Source organism: Pteropus medius, unplaced genomic scaffold, assembly GCF_902729225.1.
Source record: "Pteropus medius unplaced genomic scaffold, Ma_sr-lr_union100, whole genome shotgun sequence".
Classification (NCBI taxonomy): Eukaryota; Metazoa; Chordata; class Mammalia; order Chiroptera; family Pteropodidae; genus Pteropus; species Pteropus medius.
Window position 1 is genome coordinate 22826702 of NW_024346667.1, and position 24204 is coordinate 22850905.

At 38.4% G+C, this 24204-nt stretch overlaps 2 protein-coding genes across 7 annotated transcripts in view; one reads left to right on the top strand and one right to left on the bottom strand.

The window, feature by feature from the left end:
• FNIP2 (folliculin interacting protein 2) overlaps positions 1 to 8374 on the top strand; it is a 114005-nt gene extending 105631 nt beyond the window's left edge. For all 5 annotated transcript variants that reach the window (XM_039876256.1, XM_039876259.1, XM_039876257.1 and 2 more), the window contains 2 exons: positions 2543 to 2658; positions 4603 to 8374. In XM_039876256.1, coding sequence (XP_039732190.1) covers positions 2543 to 2658; positions 4603 to 4681 — 195 coding nt within the window. In that variant the 3' untranslated portion in view covers positions 4682 to 8374. The remainder of the gene's footprint in view (positions 1 to 2542; positions 2659 to 4602) is intronic.
• Positions 299 to 19152, bottom strand: SPMIP2 (sperm microtubule inner protein 2). Of its 2 annotated transcripts, XM_039876260.1 has the most exons (4): positions 18902 to 19152; positions 18679 to 18755; positions 13909 to 14101; positions 299 to 749 (listed from the first exon to the last, which is right to left on the bottom strand). In XM_039876260.1, the coding sequence occupies exons 1-4, from the start codon at positions 18980 to 18982 to the stop codon at positions 702 to 704; spliced, it is 399 nt and encodes a 132-aa protein (XP_039732194.1). In that variant the 5' UTR covers positions 18983 to 19152; the 3' UTR covers positions 299 to 701. The 2 variants fall into 2 exon arrangements, 1 of the variants encoding a protein (XP_039732194.1); XR_005655710.1 differs by lacking the exons at positions 18679 to 18755; positions 18902 to 19152 and adding an exon at positions 15251 to 15373.
• Between the last annotated feature and the right edge of the window lie 5052 nt (positions 19153 to 24204).

A 24204-nucleotide genomic window follows, 5' to 3' on the forward strand; every position in this document is an offset into this window, starting at 1 on the left:
AAATAGTCAAGACTTCAGTGGCCTTGAAGAAAGCGCTTTGAAATACTGTCTGGTTGTCTGATCATGGTCTCAGTGCTGGCAGTGTGGGGGGACAGGGAGGCTGACGGACGTAACCGAGGTGAAGTCTCGGCGTTGCCACGGGTAGGCTGTGCGATGGTGGACAGTTATAAGCACCTCTCAGCTTCAGCTTTCTCGTTTGTAGAATGAAGATAATACCTATTCAACAAGCACGTCGTGGGAATCCTCTGAAAGTTAAGGCTATGATGCTGGTTTTTTAAACTGTCAAAGCACAATTTAAACAGCCAGGATACAGCACTGGCTAGTGCCCGGGCTTTGGAGTCCAGTAGCCTGGAGTCAAATCCAAGCTCTGCTACTTCCTACCTGTGTGACTTCTCAAAGTCTCAGCTGCCTTATCTGTGAAGCTGGAGAGATGATGGCATCTGTCTCATATGGTTCCAAAAATAAAATCAGATAATCCATGTAAAGCACTAAGAATGGTGTTAGATGTTATAAGCACTCAGGAACAGCTACTACTATGATCGTTAATCATTAGTTTTCATAAGACAATATTAATGGTTGTAAAGACTGACGACACCTTTTTACCAAAATCTTTATTTGCATCTATCCCCAGGGTAATATGAGAAGCACTTAAAGTTATAACAACCTAACTTTTATTCTACATTTGTAGGCAGTTTTTCTTTCTAGTAGCAAGCTCCATCATTCTGACTTCGAGGCCGAAATCTCTTTTTCTGTAAGGGAAGGAAGATATATTAGATTTTATAGATTTTTTTTACTGTTATAAATATTTACCAAATTTCTATATTTTGTTCTCTAATACATAGCTCTTGTTACTTTTGACATCTTAGTTTTCCAAGCAATAAACTACTGTAGCTGACTCTTTTTACTTCATTTGGACGGACGTATGTTTAACCACTTAGTAATATGAATGACTTATTTAATCTGACAAAAACCAAGATTAAAGGAAATTTCATCTGCAGTTTAAAGTTTTCCTTAAAATTCACTTGAATGAAGCACATAATTAAGTGCCTATTAGAGCCTTCAGTATGAAAGGAGAAAAGCTATTTAAAATTTCAGAAGTTAAAAATTGAAGAAATCCATCTCAGGAAAAAAAAATCCCACAAAGGGAAAGGAGGAACCCAAACAGTTCTATCTGATAATCGAGCCTTTTAAAATTTTTTTCTACACGCTTTGATTTCAAGAATAGTACACATTTCATGTAGACCAGTTTTCTCTTTATTTTGACATTGCAACATGCAATTTTCATGGAGACTATGAAAACACTGAAAATTAACTATTTTAAAACATAAAGGATTCGATGTAATATGAATGTCCTTTTAATATTTGCTAACATTCTGATTAAGAAGTTTGTATTTACTCCACAAGGAACAACTGCAACTTAACAAGAGATGCTTTCACCACTAAGCTCGTGTTTATTTGGGGGGCACATTTTCATGCGAATTGGTGACATCCTTACTGCTTTGATTATTCCTCTCACTGACCAGTTGTGGTTCATCTACCCAACAAGATGCATTTAAGATTTTAAGCCAACAAAACACTGAAAAGATTGCATCTCTAATGGACACTTTTTCCATGTCACTGATCAGCCCAGATGGTCAAGATCACCATTTTCAAATGCATCTGTTAATCTTTTTACCTTGAAAATAACAGACATAATGGTCTAGAAGAAAATTATGTCTGATGGAATTGTCCCTGCCAGAGCCATCAAGTGTCTTACCGAAGGTGCTCAGATAGCTCTGCCTGCCAAATGCAAAAGCATTTGCCTCCGGTGAAAGACACAGATGGTTGCTATTCTCTAAAAAATGAAGTTGGATAGATTTCCAGGAGTAGAGATGTTCTGAAAATAATCGCCCTTTCTTTATTATTATTAAAGACCTAGTTAAAATACACTCTTGAGAGCAAAAAATAAAAAATAAAACAACAACAATAATAATAATGATGAGAATTTCAAAATAACCTTGTTCCAGTCATTCTACTTCTCAGAATGTACTGTGCCAAAATAATCTGAGACATGGGGGAAAAGCAACAACAAAGATGTTCTTTACAAAATGTTTTATAATAACAAAAAATGCGAATTGCTATGCGGTTAGGTAAGTGATGGTAAATTTACATTCTCAAAAATTATTTAGCCATAAAATTAATTGATAAAGAATTTTTAATTATGTGGGGAAAGGATTTTTAGAAAGTTTTTTAAAAGCAGGAAATAATTGCACTTATTATAAAACAATTTCAGCTATGTAAAAAAAAAACAAATCTTTTTAGAAAAGAATAGAAGATATATATAAAAATCTTAATAGTCAGTGGAAAAAATAAAATTGTTTTACAGAAACCTATTGTACCTAATAACGATAGGGTTTGAGATCGTTTGTAATTTTTTAAGTGTGTTTGAAAGAGATGCGATTATAGTTGTGTACTTCAAAATGAGTGAAGAGAATTCTGGCTCTTAGAATATTGGCGGAGGTTTGCGTCCTGGACCTCATCGTGAATGTTATTCACTTCGCAGTGCGTCATGCACCTGGAAGATCGACTGCAAGAGATGTACCTGAAAAGTAAGATGCTGTCTGAATACCTTCGTGGGCACACACGAGTCCACGTGAAAGAATTAGGTGTCGTACTGGGGTGAGTTCTGTGAAGTGCCACCATTTCTCGCTGTGATAGGGCTGTCCCCAGCTCTCTGCCCACTGACCCACTTAGCCTGTGCCACCTGCAGGCCCTGGTGCCCCATTAAGGTGTTTGAGGCCTATCAAGTGTGCGCGTCTGCTGCTCCCCGACGAACAGCATGCTCCTTTTATCTGATGACGGAGTTTCACACCCAGAAACAAATGCAGAACGTTAAGCTAGTGGCACTTTATGTTAATCTTCTCCCCAGATTATTTTAATCCCTTTCTGTTTGCCCATTTCTAGTCATTTCAGCAAGGTGTCAAAGTCACAAGCTGTCAGACGTGCAGCAGCAACTCGTGCTTACATTTGCTTCTTGGAGGAGGCAGGACAGGTCATTCTGGACTTTCTGAAGCCTGCCTGCATGTCCAGGCTGGGGGTGACTGTACTTTCCTTCCTATGATGATAAGCCCACCAGAAGAGCAGATGTACTAATATTACTGATAATGTATATCGTCTTCCTGAGGGTCTTTGCCATAACTTCTCTAGGAGAAGAAATTCTGACTTTGGTTTTACTCTCCGCTTAATTTTTCAAAGATATTGAGTATATGGGGAATTGTCCCTCTTATCTATGATGATAAGTCCACTAATTTGGGCAAGAAAATATTGTGTAGTATTGACCTTGTAATTCTCAATTAAGCCTGCTAATCAAAGTATTATTGCAAGACTCAGGCCTTTGCTTTCTTGTCAGACTTTTCATCTTTCATACCCAAGATATGACTTACTGTATTGTTTGGCTTTTAGCATTTCCTGTCATTCATTTTCCTTATATACTTCATTTAAAAAATATGTTCCCCTTTTGAGGCATTTGCTTTTGCAGTTAGCGTACAGAGTATCTCTTTGTCGTTTTTTGTTAGTTTTGGTTTCGATCTCTTTACCAGCCTCAGACTTTAGTTTTGCTGCCTTGGGTTTCCCATTGTCAGACGGATGCCTTGTATTTCTAGGACTTTACCTGATCCCTGACTCTGACAGGTGTCTATCATCAACTCTATTAGAGGGATCACAAGATTTATGTACCCTCCCATTATTATAAAAGTGGGAATCATATTCAGCCTCTCTCACTCTCTTCCCCCTATAGTGGGGCTGGCAGCAGTAAAGGCACTAGAGAGCCTCTCATCCACCCTGAAATTAGATCTTCAGGAAGCATTACTGGAAACATAGAAAAAAGCTTCATGAAGTAATGCCAACTACTTTATAAATTTTTATTTTTAATTTTTTGTTTTTGGTATTCAAGGGAAAGATCAGGACATATTTTACAGACCGAAACAGTCCTCATTTTTTCAGGACATTTGGCAGCATTTAGCCTGTGACCATACTGTATCAGCCTCTAATTTAGGAGAGGCAGCCAAGCCGCATCCTTTTGATGCCACCATGTCTCTTGATTCAGTATCTGTTAGTGCCACCTTGCTCTCAGAATGTCGTGGCTCAACTGCTTAGTGAGGATCTAAGTTGTGTAACCTGTTGAACAAACCCCCAAGGTTTTTGAAGAAAATACCCCCTCCATCATTTTCCTAAGACTCATTTGAACCTTGGTGCAAAATCAGTGTGCATTCAAGATGCAGACTGGAGGAATGAGGAGACGGTGGAGAAAACGTTACGGTGTAACTAATGCAGGGGACACAATAACTTTTGGGCCTAAGATCCAGTGACCCTTACTGTGAGGGGGACAGCTTCGTGTCCACAAGTATGTACAGCACACCTCCTGCGTCTCCTTTTGCCCCCCAGGCAATGTCCACTGAAAGATCATATTAAAAGAGCACATTTATCATCTTTCCATTTTTTTTTTTATTTCACTTTTTCATTAGGTTTAAGCAATGATCTAGCGAGCTTGGTACCTAGCAGTACTACTTAAATGTAAAATCATGCTACTTTAAAATAATAATCTTTTCTTTTTTCAATATTCAGGATTGAATCGAATGACCTGCCTCTGTTGACTGCCATCGCCAGTACTCATTCTCCTTACGTTGCTCAAATACTCTTATAAGCTAAAGCTCAGGACAGTTCTTCCTTGGAAGAAGAAGAAGAAAAAAAAAACAGATTCTCAACTGAAGAGGAAGGAATAACCTCTCTGTGATGTCAAAAACAGAAGAAGAGCAAACAGAAACAGTCATTCCACCACTTTGTTCTGTTTTGTTTTATTGCTTTCAAGTGGATGCTTCATTGGAACTTAGGTTTACTTGACATGACAGCGTTTGTGTTTTTCATGAACACTGTAGGCCTCTTGTTACCCGTGAATCAGCAGAGAGAGTGACCGTTTTGGTAGGAGGAAGCATAAGCACTACAGTAAACACTAAGCTGTTGGTACAGATTGCCTTGTGTGTTTGGGCTCAATAATGACAAGTGACTTTGGAGCAGGGGGTAAACAATATATGTACCATTCCAGCAGGAAAATGTTTCAGAGCTTAAGCATGGGCGCTCCACACTGGAGAAAGCAGAAAGCACATTTTGCTATTCTAAGAAGTCATAAAAAGGGCTGCAGATTCCAGGTCAGAGTTTGCTTTTTACAAAAGGCGAAATAAAGCCACGTTGTGCCATCTTCAGCTCTGGCGGCTATAGAAGTTAACTAACATTAAACATGAAAGAGGATTGACCCTTGGGAAGAGAGTGCTTTAGGGACCCACTGTTTTCACGTCTTCTTGGAGTTTACCTTGTCTCAGATGCAGCAACAGGTAGGTTAGAGATGGATTGTTGGTGCAATAAACCCAGAAATCAATGTAGCATCTTAATCCCGTCAAGATGGAGTTCGCAGCAGCAAAGTACCATATGTGTAACCTTATATACTTAAGAGCTTTCTGCAGCCTCTTTAAGAGAGGCCATTTACCAAAGTTGTTTCTATAAGCTCAAGAGTGTTTCTGTTGCTAAATTCTTCCAGCCAAAGCCACTTTCTTCCTATAATAGTTGATACAAATGACTGTTTATATACTTTAAAAGGCACAGCTGTCCTGGTGGGAAATGAAACCTGCAACAGTTCGGGATGACTGAGGAAAGTAACTAGTTTGAACATTTATAAACAAATCATATATGGTCTGAATTTTTACCTTATCATTTCTGTGCTTTCTAATCTCTACTTTTCAAAACACCTTTCCAGAAATTAACTCACCCATAGTATAAAACCTGCCAAAATGAGGAATTGTTTATTTATTAGTATAGTTCACTTAAAAAAAAAAAAAGAAAAGAAAAGAAAACCTCAATTTTCTGTTAATATAAAATAAGAAACTTTACTTAGTTTACTGACCATGAGCTATGACCATGTCAGGCAATATATTGACATCCAGGATAAAGGAACAGACTTTAAAAATTGATCATTAAAAGACAGGAGCTAATCTAATAAAGCAAAACATTGTTAGCACCTTGAAGATCTTGAGTACAGCTAATTATAACCGTGCTCCAATTTCCTTTCACTCTTTTCTGAATTAATTCCAACCCTTTCCATGTATCCTTTGTACCTAAGAATATGAGGTAACTTCCCTATTAGGGGTTAGAATGAATTCAGATTTTCTACTTGATAAAATTATATCCTAAACACCAAGTTGCATAAGTTTGTCTCTTCCTTTACAAATGCAAGTTAGTTATTTGTCTAAGAGTAAAGCAGCACCAATGGAGAAAAATAGGTGTATTATTTCTTAGGAATAATTCCTAGGAATAGGTCAGAATTGCTGCCTTTCCGCCTCTTTCTTTTTTTATGATGTGAAATGTAGATGGGTGCATTAAAGCTCCTAAGATCTTTAGTTTTTATTTTATATCTTCCATAAAATTGAACTTTTCCATTTTTTAAAGATTTTTTTCTATTTCCTTTTGCCTAACATCTGGGTGTAGTGTTTTAAATTCTCTAGTTTCATGACATCATTGCTCGTTGTTGTGTTACATGGAGGGAATGAACCTTACCTGTGGCTCAGCTCAGTCATCATTTACTTTTCATTACATGTAAATAAATTGTAATAGCTGATGTTACATCATTTCCATCTGCACCAGTTTAAAGCATTCCTCATCTCTAGTTCCCTCTTCCTTGTTTACACATTTGGGGCACTTTCCCTCATTCACCACCTTCCAGGGTTTCCTAGAAAATAGCTACATACATCGTCAGTTCCATTTTAATGTGGACATAGTGGCATGTTGAAAATTAGACCCATATAGGGGGAAATCAAGTTTAAAAGGCTGCTTCTAAACTTTGTACATAAAAGAGTCCAATGCCCTCAAAGCCTGAGAAAATTTAATTTGCCTCTTAATCTACTATTCCAAAACTCTCTCTTGGAAAATGTCTGTTGGAAAGCGACAGGTGGGTCACCTGTGGGGATTGTCTCAGTGATGCTCAGGATCCCAGTGAGAATCTAATCCTCACATCTGTCACCTGCTGAAGACAGACCACGAATGTTGCTGCTCTTTTGTAATCCTCCTTTAAATAACATTCAAGTTTTGTTTGTCTTAAATCCGAACTCTTCCCAAAAGTGGAAAAGAACGAAATCTCATGGAATAGTGTTGAGATACACTCTCTCACACACCGTGCACCACCCAGTGACTTCATTCTGTCTTAGCTGAACAGGCATGAAAGGAATCCCGCCCTCTCCCATGCCCACCTCAAGAAAAATATAAAATTTTTTTAAAAAATTGAGAAAACTACCTCAGTTGACAGGATTCCACCTTTAGGGTTTCTTCAACTTTTAAGTCTTACCTGTTGAGTGTACCTTTTGTAGCATCTTGCTTTTTCAAGCAAGCTAGTGAGGCATGACGGAGCAGAATTGTGTAAATGTAACTGTGATGGACCTCTTTCTAGCATGTTGCAGTTTTATTTTTAATCGATGAGTGATATGAATGTAAAGATAATTGTGTACGTTTAAACATGACAATGAAAATTTAATATGTAGCTTCCATTCTTGTGCATAATTCCAAAGTATTTTATTTTTATCAGTGTTAAATAGCTTTTTGTACAGGCTTCAATCCATTTTTCTGAAGTGTGCTGTTTTTTAATGAAAGTAACTATAATCTTTTCACATCCCATGGAACTGCCGTTTACACATCGCAACTTTTTAAACTTACCGTATTTTTCAAAATTAACTTTTTTGGAGGGAGAAGAATCCCTGCTTGCTAAATGATACTAAACTGTTGTTTAGGCTCTTATAATTAGATCCTGAGATTTTATAAAAATTTAGTCTGTAGCTTTTTAGGTTCTTCACTTGAGTTGATTGTACATAAAAATAAAGAATATAAAATGACCCCAAAATTCTTTTAAATGTCTGGATTTTTCCACCCATATGTCCTTTTGAAAGTATTTTGTTCATGCATACTTTCACCATTTAAAAAAAAAAAAAGAATCTCTAGCTTCTCTTGGTAAATGTGAACCATTTTTTTCCTGCTTGGGGGAAGGAATATTATAATATTTGCCTAAATCAAGCAGCCCCCTCTGAATGTTTATTTTTAAATGTCAAAATTTGGTGAACCATATATCTTGGCCGCAAGATTGCAGTGTGCTTAAATTTAAGTTGTGTATAAAAAAGGAGAAAATCTGGGATTTGTTATAATCGAAGCTCCATTAAGACAAGTTGATAGGACTTTATTTTTTTGATCAGTTAGATATCAATGTCAATATATGGAAAATTTTTCTTAAAACTTGTTCATGTATTATTTTGATCCTTTTTTTCCGTGGCATTTGGTGCAATAAACCTTTTGAATTTATCCTGAACACTTGTTTGTTACATTGAATCTTAGCACTTAAGAACTTAGAGGTCTTATTTCCATTAATTCATGCTGCTGAAACAAGTTCATTATACATATCGGCGATTTTCAACAGGGGTGTTTTGGAAATGTAGGGACACTTTTGGTTAGCACAATGATGGGGGAGGGCGACCGGCACATAGTGGGCGGGGTCTGTGGATGCCAGAAGAAATGTCTTGTAATATGTAGGACAGCCTATGGAATGAGGAATTGCCCCACCTTCTGCATGACTTTGAAATATCCTGGACATTCACGTGGGTATAAAAAAAAAATCTATAAAAAAATTTATAATTAAGCTGAGAATTTAATTGTGCTTTACATAAAAGCACAATGTATTTTTCACATGATTTTAATATATGCTGAATTTTGCAGGAATGCCACTGTTACATAAATTGAGGAAAGATTTTACCTTGTAAGGTTCAGAATTTTAACAAGAATTGACATAATTTGGAAACCGTTACCAACTGCTATGGTACTCAATGGAATTTAAGTCATCAGTACAGTGTATCTTTGGCAGTCTTCATTTGTAGGTGTTGCATTCATGGAGACTATATATAGATGTAAACATCTGCCTACATCATTATGTTTTCTAATCTACTAGTGCCCCAAATTCTGTGCATCAAAAAACGTATTAATATGTTACTTTTTAAATAGTAAATTTAGTGCATTTTATTGGTTCGTTATAAATTATGTGTGTTGTGTAAGTACGTTATATTATTTATGAATTCTATTTTAGAAAAGTAAAGGGCATTATAGAATGTTTACTATGAAAAAGATGAGATCATTGATATACATGATCTCGGAAAAAATATGCTGTTAGGTATAACTTTTGTAGCAACATAATACCATACTGAATTATGTTATTTTAAGACTATAGAAAGAAGTAGCATTAGTTATTTCAAAATCCTCTTTGGATTAAATGAAAATTGCAAGTGTTTTCCATGTCCCCTCAAGCAACTTTAAAATCAGCTATTGATAAAGAACTTAAACACACACATACACACCACATTGTTTTTTGGTTCCCTGGTGTCTGGACGATTCTGTTGAATGCTTTATGTATGTTTCTTCATTTAATCCTGGATGAGATGGGTACTGTGGTAGTTAATTTTATGTGTCAATTTGGTTAGACCATGGTACCCAGATATTTGGTCAAATACCAGTGTGGATGTTGCTGTAAAGGTATTTTTTACATGAGATTAATGTTTCCATGAGTAGACTTCAAGTTAAGCAGATTGCCCTTCCTAATGTAGGTGGGTCTCATCCAGTCAGTTGAAGGACTTAAGAGAAAACAGACTGAGGTCCCCTACGAAGAGGGAATTCTGCCTCAAAACTGCCTTTGACCTTGAGCTGCAACAACGTTCTTGCCTGGGTCTTCAGCCTACTTGCCTACCTACTGTACAGATTTTGGATTTGCTACCCTCCACAATCACGTGAGCCAATTCCTTAATTCCTTAAATCAGTCTATATGTCTATCCATCCTGTTGGTTCTTTTTCTCTAGAGAACCCTGATTGATACAGGTACTTAAGGTATCAGTCCAATGATATATATGCTGACCCCATAATTGAGCTAGGCAGTCAGAATATCATTATACCAAGTTATAGGAATTAGGCTTTGAAGCAACGATCTTTAACACAGTAAACAGTACAGACTTCAGAGTTATCCCTTAAAGGATGAGATACAAGAAGCCCTCTTCCTGTAAAGGTGAATCCTTTCCGTTGTGTGTTAATTGCTATGGCAATGTACCTCCCTCTGCTTTCTTGGGGATCCCAAGTCATCAGTTATTATCCTTTTCTCTCATTTTCAATTTCTCAGTCTTCCGACTTTTTCTAGTCAATATGTAAAAAAAAATTCACCCATATTAACCTTTCCTCCTATGTGTCCCTCTTCCCCGACACCTTACCCTAAATTTTTCCTTCCCTTGACAACTAGCCATTTTCTAGAAAGGTTTACTTGGCATTCACTTCTTTGCTTCCTGTTCATTCTCTACTTACTGCTACCTGGCTCTCCCGCCTCTCACCCCACTCTCACAAGGTTCGGCCCCCCAACATTTTCCCTTTTCATGGTGATAGAAGTCTTTCCCCACATCCAGTCAGCACCAAGAGCTGGTGAATCTAGTACTTCCTTTGTGTCTCAAATGCATCACCTTTTCTCCTTTCTCTTTGCCTTCTTTTATTTCCTCATTTCTCATTTAAGTTACCAAAATGCCCTCCAAACTCATCTCCCTTTCATATCAAACAGTTCTAATCAACCTTCTTCCAGGTGGTGTCTAAATAAGATTCCCAAATTCAAGTTTAATCCTGTCACTTCTGTTTAAAAGTCAATCCAGTAAAATCCAAGTTCTTCAGCACCATGCACTCAGATGACACCGCTGGTCCCTCTTCCTCAGCTCATCACCAGAGAGGCCCCTTTTATCTATTATCCAGACATATTTAACAACACGCACTTCCCACAAAGTACTAAGCTGTCATTGCCTTTGCCCTGCCAGTTCATTCTTCCTAGTCTCCCTCCCCACCTTGCTCCATCAAGTCCTTCCTGGTCCAGCTCAAAATGCAATTCAGTGTCAAATCTTCTAGTCCCTTGTTACTCAAGGTCCCTGGACCAGCAACAGTTGCATTGCCAGGGGACTGGAGAGAAATGCAGCATCTCAAGCCCCATTCTAGACCTACTGAATCAGAATCTGCAACTTAATGTGATCCCTAAGTGATTTATATGCACATTAAAATTTGAGAATTACTGCTTTTGCACACAGTGTGAATGAATCAATGAAGGAAAGAATATATCAATCACTGAGATTATGTTCATGTGTGGAATGAAGGGGGCAATGAGAATATTTGTAAGCAAAGAAATTAAATAGAAATGGTTGACGTTATTAAAAATATCTGTTGCATACGCAAAATTTTGAAAATATTCAAGTGGCTATTATGTGCAGGAAAAAAAGTTAATAAAAAATCAAGAAAGGAAATAGCAAATGTACTAGAAAGAACTGGGAGAAATTTTGTGACTTAAGAAAAGGAGAAAATTGGGAAAAGAGTAGAATAAATAGTTTAGGAATTTGTCCAATTGTTTTTCAAAAATATTTGTAAGAGCATTTGAGGTAAATGTATACAAGAATGATACATGCTGTTAAATATTATCAATTGCATTTTAGAGACATTATAATTAAGCTCTAAACTTAGGTTTATAAGTAAAAAATCCAAACCGAAGAACTCGAATATGTACAATGTCCCTATTTTCAACCATTTATCTTGATGAGAAAACATGGTATATTGTGTATAGTTTTATGCTTTTAAGATTTTCCCACCTAAATCATCCAATTCCATTGGCAAATTTTTCCTTTTTCGAGGCTGTTTTCAGTTCATGGTTCTGAATCTTCTAGCGTAAGGATGGAAAATATGCTGGCATTTCTGATAAGTGTATTAATAGTAGCTACTCACTGGTGGCTAGTGTGAGACATTATGTTGGAGGCTTTACACACCTCGTATTCATCATTTGCTTTTGAGTTTAGAAGAACACTTGCTTCAAGTTATTTTTCCTGAAGAGTATTTGTATTAAAGGGGTGGGGGCTTGAGTACTTAATCAAGTACTGTAGGATGGCCCAAAAAAAATGGAAACTTAGCAGAAAGCCTCGCTGATAAAAAGAGAGATTGTTTGGAATGATACAGCATTTTGTTTATCTCTGGAAGGAAAGAAGTGTGACCAAATAATCAATTACCCTTACCAACAATGAGAAACTGGCATCAGGCGCCTCTTTGATGTGATGCACTGAGAATGACATAACATCACTTATCTGAAATTCCTGCCCAAAACACACAACCTGCATCTACTCATGAGAACAGATCAGATAAGCCCAAATCAAGAGGTATTCTGTAGAACTGGTCTGTACGCTTCAAAATGTGTCGATGTCCTAAAAGTCCATGTTGAAGGAGACTAAAGAGACATGATGACTATCTGTAATACATGACCCTGGATGAGATCTCATGTCAGAGGAAAATACAACGGACGTCATTGGGTCAATAAATAAAATTGGATTATGAACTGTAGGTTCGATGATAATATTGTATCAACGTTAAATTTCCTGAATCTTATCATTGTACTGTGGTTACGCGAGAGAAGAACATACTTGTTCTTAGGAAATACACCCTCAAGTATTTAGGGGTAAAAGAGTGTCATGTCTGCAACTCACCCTGAAACGGCTTGGAAAAACACAAATATATATGCGTGTGTATGTATGTGTATATATGCACACACATAGAAGGAAAGCATTAAAGCAAATTAACAATTAGTTTAGGGGAAGCATTTATCAGGAGTTCACTTTCTACTGTGCTTGCAACTCTTCTGCAAGTTTGAAATCATTTCAAAGTAAGTCTCTCCACAGAAGTTTTTTAATGCACAAAAATATCTCAATTGGATTTAGTGAATGATAGAAGAAGGCATTTGGGATCATTTAATACATGATCACTCTAATCCTAACAGAAAATTAGTTCAGTGATGGAAAGTAACTAACCGGAGCCTCCTCCACTCACACTGCAGTAAATCATCTCATTTGGACCCAGCCCAAAATTCAGACCACATAGGAATGTCAGCAGCTGAGCTGCTCCCTTTTTCAGTACAAAGTATCCCTGGGCTCAGCACCTACCAAGAAGGACCTCTACAGCTCCCTCACAGAATGTTTCCCACAGATGTAATTAATTACTAATGGATCAGATTTCTGGCGACATAGGGCCAACAATATTCTAGGGAGTTGGCAGGATTCTTCAGTGGAGCAAGGAGACTCTCTTCCTGTAGGAAACAGGTCTCTATTCTATTTCCAACTGGTCTCTTTCTTTTTCTTTCATGGAAGTTTGTCATACTCAAAATACTGGACGACTGGAGCACACCTTGCTGCGGGATTATGCAAAATGACCTGAGGAAATAGTTGTTGATTTGAATATATACTTGACATTCTTTACTTGATTCTCATGATAACTACAAAATATTCAGGACAGATACTAATATCCCCATTTTACTTATTTAAAAAAATAGAGAGAGAGAGAGAGAGAGAGAGAGAGAGAGAGAGAGAGAAACCATGTAACTTGCTTAGGATTCCATAGATAGTAATAGGGAGCGGGGGAAACTGAACCTGAACTGGTATATTCTCACTCTGCTTGCCAGTCTGTAGGGGTTTTAAGCTGAGTTAAAGATTTTCCTCCATTTCACAGACAGAGAGCTTTCTCGGGTTTGGGAAATCAAAGGGATGGCTGTTCTGTCCAGGATAAACCTTATGATCAGTAAGCAGTTAGAAAGTCTGAGCCCCACAACCTCTTGTTTTCTTTAGCTATAAAATGAGAATAATACCCACCTTCCCACAGTATAGATGTTACTGTGGAAATCTCATGTGAATTACAAACTGTTTGGATAGATTTAAAGGAGCCATAAAGCATCAGGAGTAATATGACTGTTAAAGAGCATTCTCTAATTCACATATTGAAAAAACTTGACATTCAGAAAAGCGCTGATCATACCTCTTGCTTTTTCGGTAGCTTTGGCAGCTTAGATGGTGTGGAAACTCCTGGAACTGCTGAAGCCTTACTCTGCCTCACGAGGATGGACCCTTTGGAATTTCTTTCACTGATGGTCTCATAATCACCCATATGCCAGGCGATAGAACCACGGCTGAATCTTCCCAGCATATCCATAATAGGTGGTCTGGGTTGCCTGAAATAGGAAAAAATTGGTTGGTTCTCAAATTGAAAGGACCTAGAAACAAGGCCACAAGTTTTCAGATAGTTGAGATTTGTCCATTTCTCTCATGATTTGAGGTGACTTCCAGCCATCTAGCTTGGGAAAGTTAGTGACCTGAGCCATTGGCCAGTGTTCTGAGAAGTTTTCAGACCCCGCCCAGTCCACTTCGCTGGGCATCCAGCTGATGGAGACAGGGAACTACCTCCCCAGCTGGACATTTATCTAGGAGCCTTGCTGATGAATTCACCCCTGTATCACGAGTGTCCCTTATGCAAGATGCTGGGAGCGGAGGCGAGACGTTCAGGCTGAGGCCTCATGGGACCCACCAAGTTCTGCAGGATGTGGTCTGACCATTTTGAGATCTCAGGGGACTTTAACACCAGCTTCATGATTCCAGAATCTGGCTTTGGACAGTGTGTTACAGGACAGATCCAGGCTTCATTCTCTCTTCCCAGTGAAATCCTTATACAGTTTCTAACACCCCTAAATTAGAATATTCGAGTACTGCCTTCCCATTATAAAGGGCCAGCTGTGGGGGAAAGACAAAAACAATCATAGGATAAGGATTCACCATCTCATTTAGAAAGACATTGTTGCTCTAGAGAGCTTCTAGAGCTTCTCACCTCACCATCCCTCTACCTACGTGCTCAGAGGCCCTTGGCCACTGCAAAGTTCCCGTCCTAGAATCTGAGTTTTATGGGTTTCCGAGTTCTTTGGACCAAGACTTGTGGCAAGTCTGCATCACTCATCATTCATTCAAGAACGAACATGCACGTGCTATATCTGACACAGGTTCCAGGAGACAGCAGTAATGGGACAAAGTCCCTGTTATCATAGAGCTTATATACCATTGGGGAAGACAGACAATAAGCAGGTAAAGAAGGCAAATATTTGGGAAGTACCATGAAGAAAAATTAATCCAGATAAAGAACAGAAAACAGGTATGTTTTGCAAGGGGAGGCAGACAGGGAGGAGGGGTTGCAGAGAGCTAAATGAAGGGAGAGGCCATCTATTCTCAAGGTGTGCAGGGTCAGACTTTCCATTCCCACTCCTTGGAACCACAGAAGTCCCGTGTGGGGAGGTAGCTGACCACGTAATTTCCAGCAAACCCTCCACTCGCACCCTGGTAGCCTGCAGAATAAAGTTCAAACTCTTCAGCGTATCACACAGGGCTGTTTGTTGTTGCTGTTCGCTTTTTGTCTGTTTTCTTTTTTAAAATGTCTGCCCGTGTGGGCCTTTCTGCTCTGCTTTCCGGCCCTCCCTGCTCACAGACGCACACACAGTGCTTCATTGTGCATTCACCTCCCTCTGTGAGCGCTGAAGGAGCCACGTCAGACCTCTAGGCTTTTCCTTCTGCTTGTAACTCCCTCCCTCCTTCGTTTCTGACAAACTGCAGCCAAGGCTTTAAACGTCACCTTTTCTGTGAAGACTTCTTTTACTCCTGTGAGGCAGCAATTTTTCTCCTTCCATAGCACATTATCTTTGAATTCTTTTGTAGAAATTATTAGAACATACTTAAATTTCTAGTGCAGCAGGCTCTCCTCCAAACTCAGTGTTCCTTAAAGAGCCCAGAATGTGTCCCGTTGGTCATCAGCTCCCCAGTGTCCATTATCCTGCCTGACACATAGTTGACACTCGACTAATTTGTGATGGATGGAGCAATGAGGGAGGGAGGGAGGGAGGGAGAAGATCAGAACTGAACTACTCTAAAGGTTGTCTGCTTTCCCTCTCACTCCCCTCCACTCACCTGCTTCTGCAGCCTCCTCTCCCCAGCCCACTCACACCAGGTGGGCAGGAATGGATCCCTACAGTCTGATTTGTCTGCGTTTTGTTATTTACAAGTACGGATTGATAGCTGGGAATAATTTCAAGAAAGTTTAAAGGTCAAGATGGTTAGAATGTATGGAACAGGCATTGTTTATAGTTCATATTAGCTTGATAAATGGTTCACAGGAAAACCATTTCAAGCAAATGTGCCACCATTTAAAAAAATAATGTGTTATAGAAGTAATTATACTGAATAGTTTAGAAAAAAAAAAAAACTCTTGTACATAGTTAGTCTTCAATTAACTGCTAACATATTTTAAAATCAGAATATCTTATGTCTCCAAATCTTGAATCACCAGGAGCAATGGAAAGTTAAAAATTAGCTGCAATTCAAAGATGTTAAGGGTTTATTAGAAATACTAGCCACATAAACTATGGAGAATTATACACACACTATACTGAACTTACAAATGACCCACAAAAGTCAAAAGAGGTCAACCAAAAAGCAGAAGGTTGGGCTCTATTTGGAGGTGAATATGGGCCATCAGTGATGGTCTGCTGTTAGTGACAAATACACAACAGCAGGAAGCATGCGTGTGCGTGCGCGCACACACACACACACACACACACCCCAAAACAAATAAAGCAACCAAACATTCTTAGTATAACATTCTTATTATTAAACTCTTAAAGGTCAGACATTTTTCTTTTTGAAATAGTTTCAAGCTTCTGTAAAAGTGGAAGCACAGTACAAAAGCTTCTTTTCCTAAACCATTTAAAGGTACATCCTTGACATGATACCCATCATCCCTAAATACTTAATTGTGTCATTCCTACAAACAAGGGCAAAACCTCGATCTTACTCTGAAAATCAGAGGAACTCAGAAAATCCACACGTTTGTGTAACTTCCTGCTACTCCTCAGACACCATTTACGTTTTGTGAATTGTCCCAATAATGTTCGTTCTGCAAAAGAATCCAGTTCAGAATCACACACTGTGTTTAGTTTTCTCATCTCTTCAGTCTCCTTCGATCTGGAAGCGTTTCTCCGTCTTCTGCGACTTTCACACAGGCTCAATACTTTCGAAGAACACAGACCAGTTATTTTGTAGCAGTCCCTCAATTTGGGTTCATCTTGTTTCTTCTTGATTAGATTCAGGTTATGCATCTTTGAGCAGGAATGACAGAATGGACATTTCTCACGCGGTTCACTCAGGTCACTTGATTAAAGTGGTGTCTGCCAGGCCTCTCCTTTGTAAAATGGCTTTTCCCTGTTGTTATTAGTCTTTTGCGAGAAACTACTTTGAAATTACGTAAAAAATCTCATCCCACGTCAAACTTTCAATTTATTCACGTGTTTATTTATATCACTAGGACTTGGGGTTTCCTATTTTATTCAATGCGTTATAATCCCCTTATAACATTCATTTTGACGCTCAATTTGTCCCAGATTTAGCTAGTAGAAGCCCGTTCAATCTGGCTTCTGTGTCTTTTTGACATGTCTCTGTCATTCTTTGAGCATTTTCTTACTTTTTAGCACAAAAGGTGTTCCACGTTCACCTTTCCCTTCCTAACCCCAGAATAATCCATTTTTCAAAGGAACCCTAGTTCTTCTTAGTGGAATATAGTATTTAGAAGCCGAGATCTGGGTGCTAGGGGTACTTTTTCTCATTGGGCTGTCACTGTCATGCAGTCGCCTCAGACAGCGTTACACAGGGTTCATCAGAGGGTTCATTCTTGTTCTCTCCCTTTTTTTTTTTTATCAGTAACTCTTTTCCACAGCGGGATGTCTGGCTCTCACTCTCTTTAAGCATTTACTTATTTAACTGCTCTTCCCGTCTATAGCTAATCTTCCATTGCTACCACCACCCCCACTTATTTCTCAGATTGCTTCGTCTACATTTCTTTTTTGGAAGAATCTTTTATTCTTTTTCCTTTTTCGCCATTGGTGTTCCCCGGCATGCTGCCCTTGATTGTCATCTCTTGGTCTACTATTACTCACCCCCAAACCAGGCAGGGAATAACATTTATATCCAAGGATCCAATTAATAACAACATACTGATGTTTAAAATTTTTACTTTCAGCTCTCCAATCTCAACATCAATCCCCAACGTTTTACTGAACATGGTATCGGAATATCTCATAGCTAACAATAATAATCTCTAGCACTTATTGAGAGGAAGATCCAGACACTATGCTATTTGCTTCACATGTCTTGCATCTAATCTTCAAAATAATCCCATATTATAGATATCATTTCCTATTTTTTACATCTGAGGTTAAACCAAGTCATTTACACAAGATTGAACAGTTAAAAAGCAGTAGCTTTTTAAAAATTTGGGATTTGAACTCAGAATCATCTAATTCTAAGCTTATGCAACTACCTCATCTGTAAAATGGAAATATTATAATACCTACTCTTTTCGAGAATTAAACGAATTAGTACTTATAAAGTACTTACAACAGTATCTGGCCCATAGTAAGAATTCAATAAATGCTGGCTATTTATATTATCATTATAGGATGCTGCCTCTCCATTCATCTCCCCATGTCCTTGCTTCCTCTCCTGCCTTCCCCCAAATCCCCTCCTTCCTGTATAACAGTGACCTAACTATATACCCAGCCACTCGAGACACATGTAGAATTGCCTTTGACTTTTGCATCTCCTTCATCTCTCCACATATAGTTGTTTGTCAAGTCTCACTAATTTTTCTCTAAGTTGTCTCACCACCGCACCTCTCTAATTAGGCTCCCACATTTATAGTGATTACAATATCGCTTACCTCATCTTCCCCTTCAGTCTCTCCTTTCTCTGTCCATACAGCAGTTTTCTACACCCACTATATGCCAGGCATTCTTTCTAAAACACAGATTTGATTATATCCCTTCTTTACTTAAAAATTTAAAAAACCACAGCTTGTTGCCTATAGATTTAAGCACAAAATCTTTAGCATAGAATTTAAAACATTACGTAATCCGGCCCCTGTACTGCAATTTCCATCATACCCCCAGAACCAATATCCTGTGTTTCAGCTGCCTCAGACTACTGGTCATCCTTCCACACATCAGGACGGTGCACTGCTCCATGCCTTCGCTTCTGCGGTTCCCTATGGCTGGAATTCCTTTGCTGACTCCACCTCCAAGCTCTCCTTTCAATTTTCCTGCTCTGACTTAAAAAATGCAACTCATGTCACCTCTCCTACAAAGCATTTCTGAGTGGCTACCGAGACCTTCAAATTGAGGCCACTGTCCTGACTTCCTGTGTCCCCCGTAGTGCATTGTTTATACCTCGTGTACTTGATGATGTCATGTTGACTCTCACTCTCAGTAAAGCTGTGAGTAAAGGCAAGGATCTGTTCCTTACTTTTTTCAATGTCTAGCACAATTCTTGAACATAGAACACATTTTCAGTCAATTTTACCTGCTTCTATAAAAGTATTTTTTAAAAAACAAACAAACAAACAAAAAAGTAGTTATCTCCAGTGAGAGACTGTGACCGCACATGATAGGTGGTTTGGAGTGGGGTGGAATTAATTTTAAATTCGCATATACTCTTGCTATTTGAGTTTTTTAAACTGTGAGCATGTATAATTTTTATAATAAAATGTCTAAATTTTCCTTAAAAACTGTCAGTTATTTGGGAAATGACTGAATTTTTCCTAGCAGCCTGGACAGTAGAGAAGATAAAACAGACTTAAGTGCTAAGTTAGGAAATGACTGGCTGGACCTTGCTTATGTAACTGTCTAAAACCAATGGGACAAACTTGACTTTCATTTTGACACTTCTGCCAGAGAAAACATTCTGGACAGCCAAAGAGGGGCCCTGCTTGGTGTGGTCTCTGCTTGGTCTTCTGGGTTCCTGCCTTTTTGTGACTTAAGTTGGGCCCACAGGGGACTCTGGGGCAGCCGCTTGGATTCATGACCAAATAATTCAATGAACTCTTCATATATTGGTGAAATAATCATCTCGAATTAATATATTTACTTAAATCGATCAAAGTAGTTGATTATCCTGGAGACTGACCACCCAGTGTCAGTCTCACCAAAGAGCAAACCGTTTTCTACTGTTTTGATGTCTCCTGGGTTCTCTCCGGGTGACTAAAAATAGTTCTAATAAATGGTAACATTACTGGGGTTTTTTTTGGATTCCAAAGTTAAAACAGATCGCTAACTGTGTAAGTTCCAGTGAGTCAGTCGAGTTGCCTAACATATACCCAAGGAACAGTTTCTTGAGTTTCGCAGAGAGAAACATGAGGAGACTTCCCTTTAGAGCTTCGGCGTTTTCCTCGCAGCATCTTAAAATGATGTAACTCTGGGTATTCCCAGCCTGTGAAGAGGACTGGCACAGACCTATATCGTGACTTAAGCATGACTACCTGTTTTCTCAGCAATCCAGTTCCCTTAAATGTTTGCTTTCTCACGGGGTCATTGATTTCTGCTCCTTCCATTTCCAAAAGTACTCAAAAGCCATTGATGGCACATGGAAATTTTTAAGAAGCACATTTCGAAACCATTTGGCAGGATCTGTGCTTTCTGAGAGAACAGCCCTTCTCCCCCTGTTATTTTCTCTTTGGAACATTTGCAGGAAAACAAGGCCCTTGTTTTTAAAGATCTTTCTGCATTTATGGTATAGTCTACACCTAAAGTCAGAATCTGCCAAGGAATTAAAGCCCTAATTAGGGCTTTAAAAATGTTTTAATCAAAGTTTTGTTTTCTGAATTGGCATAAATGCAGTGGGTGTTTCTACGATACAAGAAGCCACATATGTGGTGTGATATCAGAGACATCAACTGCCCAAGAAGATACTCCCTTCTACCGTCCCTTGCTGCTGCCTTTTATTCTACAATCAGAGACCCGGCTTCCAGTGCTCACAGCCAGGGAGAGGTTCTTTAAAGCATTATTAACTGGTCCTTCTCTAGAGAACATATCTTGAAGCGGTAGTCCCACATAAGAGGTCCCGAGGAAATTGGGATGCTGCATGTTTTAGCTGTATCATTTAGTTATATCCAACCTTATTTCTTACACATTGATCTTCTTTGCCTCCCTGCCCTTATAGAATCACACGTGAGGATGTTGTGTCTTGTTTTCAAAAGACTTAACCTTAATTCTTTAGAATAACACTTATTTGATCCCGAATCAAGTTGTCATGGAGATGCTTAAAACATGAAAGTATCTTGATATTTCATATTTGGATAAATAAAATGAGTACACAAATAAATTTAGCAATTATTAGTAGAGAAAAATTTTAATGCTGATGGAATTTATCCTAGGTTCATTGTTGCCCAGGAGATTCTCAGTGAGTGGAGATAGAGGCCTATAAATGAAGCTAATTTTTAGTAATTCATATCCAAAGGTGTTTATAGGGATTTATCTGGAAGGCATATGTCATGCTTGTTTGTTTAATTTTCAGTCTTCAAGATGTCAGGAAAGTCGAGATTCTCTCTCTGAGTTGCAACTTACCCTGTTTAACATAAAGGTCCCAGGAAATATTCAACTGAATGATTAGGACAACATTTCAGGTAATTTATAGCTTCAAAGATCCAGAAGATATCTATATTGTTGATCTTGTCTTTAGACAACAAGAGTCTTAGCCAGAGTGTATTGAGCAGACAGACACCTGGCCTGTACGTATTCGGTGTATACCTAGGGAACTCCACAGAAAGCCAACAGTCTATGCAAGACAGTCCCAGGGCAAAAGGACCAAGATATTAGTGTATGAATAAACAATTGCTCATTTACTGATGGACCTATAAATGAATAAAATGGCTACTAGTAGGTTATTTGATTGCAATAAACCTCCAAGGTTAACCATTCATAATAAAATGTAGATGCTAAAATTGTATACCTGCCTGAATCTTATTCTTGCTTGGTAGTTCCCTCCTTCCCAAAAGATCAAAAATGCCTATGATTAGTTCTACATTATTAACAATTTTAAAAAAATTAAATCGGGTCCACGTTATCTACAGACACAAACTGTTTTGCAGAAGCAGATAGGATTTTTTTGAATTTGTAAACAAAACTGTGAAATTTACATTAGTATAAAACATTACTGTGTCAAGGATAAAAATGAAATCGCTTCCCAAAGAAGTGCTTGGGAAAACACAAAAGAAGTCGTCTCAAATTGCCAGTGTAACTACTGCAGGCATAAGAACATTGCTTGAATGCTATTTTTAAAAGACGGAAAGAGATAACTAAATGCAAGACTATTTATTTTTCCTTTAAGTAGAAAAAGCCCATTCTCTCGTGCTTTCTTCTAGAAGCGGAGCATCGAAGGCTTGTGCAGTTCTGTAAAATTACACACGCCATATGCTTCAGACCTCAGATTGTGATTTTTTTGGTTTGACTTATTGCTTTTATTTCATAGGAAACACAACCATTCTATTTGAAAGGCTTGTTAAATATGCCACCATTAGTTGAAGTAAAGAATTGAAACAAGCAAGATCTCACATTACCCTAAGTGAACACTTCTTCGTTACTTCACCAGATTGTCTTCCCCGAGCTCCAGAATGTGAAAAATGCTGTCCTTCTCACAGTGATATTGACAGCATGTTGCGGGTTGCCCTTATGTGTACCAGCTGGGCTTCCAGTCACAGGGGCCATACAATCTAAATCAAACAAGTCTTCCTGTGCAGAATAACATGCTCCAAAAGTTCCTGTTGCCAAGGGTTTGTCGAATACACAGAGATGCTTACTGTCATTCAGGACTTTTAAATGATTTATGTGAAGTGACTGTCCCTTGTGCACATAGCCTCAGGGGCAGCTGTCCAAAACCTTACCAGAAATGCAACATATTAGATTGTCTAGGGTCACCTATTAGGAATGTTGACTCTAATTCCTGGTGCTGCCAGAGATATGGGAGAGTTTATATACGACGTCCAAGAACGTCTGCCAATTTCAGCAGCTCAGGGCTTCTGAAACACCAAGTCCAGTGCTTCTCCTCATGCGGGCACTTCCTGGGCATCACTTGTTTATTTGTGTATCAGAAAAGAGCAAAGGGAAGAAAGGAGAGCCACGTTTATTTCAGCTGCTGAGCAGCAGTGCAAGCAAAGGTTAGTTGGGAGACTATGACAGTATTGATTCAATTTAGTTTGGGGTCAAGTTTACCTATCCAGATGCTAAATCTTGACCTGCATTAACTAAGGATAAAGTTAACACAATTTATGTTCAGTTACTTTGGAAATGTAAATATACACAAAAATAGACCAAATAATTTAAAGATCCCCAAGTAGTCATCACCCAACTTCAAACATTGTCAATTTATAGCCTGTCTTATTTCATTTTTATCCTGCTAATCCTCCCCCCCTGCCAAGACATCCTATCTTTCTGCTATAACTCTCAGTATAAAAATTATTTAGGAATGTTGACTCTAATTCCTGGTGCTGCCAGAGATATGGGAGAGTTTATATATGACGTCCAAGAACGTCTGCCAATTTCAGCAGCTCAACATAATAACAATGCCATTTTTTCTCCTAAAAATTTAATAATGTCACCAAATATTGGCCCTTCAAAATTTTAGTTGTCTCATAAATGTTATAATTTTTTAACAGTGTGGTAGAAACAGAATTCAAATAAGTTTCACATCTTGCAACTGGTTTTAAGTTTCTTTTAATTCATAGGTTCTCTTTTACCTCTTTGCTCCTTCTCCTCCCTGCCTTCCTCTTCTTCTTCCTTCTCATCCTCCTCTTTCTCGCTATTTGTTGAACAAATTTTATTTCATAAAAATTTTGTTTCCATTTGTTCTATAAAATTTCCCAAAATCCATTTTTCCAGCAACATCCCCTTGTTGTCATTTAAAATTTTCTGCTGTCGTTAGTTGAATTCAGAGTCTTAATCTAAGCTGGGTTGGGTTTTTTGGGCAAGGCTACTGGATTAGATCCCTATGGCTGCCGTAACTCAGCACCACAGACTGGGTGGCTTAAACAACAGAAGGGTATTTTCTTACAATTCTGGAGGCCAGAAGTTCAAGATCAAGGTGTCAGCAGGGTTGGTTTTTTCTGAGGCCTCTCTCCTTGGCTTGTACGTGGTCATCTTATCCCTGTGTTTTCACATGGTCACTTCTCTATGGGCATCTCTGTTCAAATCTCCTCTCCTCATAAGGACACCAGTCATAAGGGATTACAATCCACCCTAATTACTTCATTTTAATTTAATTACCTCTGAAGAAACCGTCTCTAAATACAGTCACATTCTGAGGTACTAGGGGTTAGGAAGGACCTCAACATATGAATTTTTGGGAGGACACAATTTAGCCTATAAAACTACTTTCCAGGTGGTGTGCTCTCTCATCAAGAGGTACATAATATCTGATT

Coding starts and splice junctions, on each gene's coding strand:
- SPMIP2 (XM_039876260.1), bottom strand. CDS start 18,982: ATGGAGCAGTGCACCGTCCTGATGTGTGGAAGGATGACCAGTAGTCTG. Junction 14,102..18,678: donor AGACTGAAGGGGAAGATGAG/GTAAGCGATATT, acceptor TTCCTATTTCAG/GCAACCCAGACCACCTATTA. Junction 750..13,908: donor AGCTACCGAAAAAGCAAGAG/GTATGATCAGCG, acceptor CTTCCCTTACAG/AAAAAGAGATTTCGGCCTCG.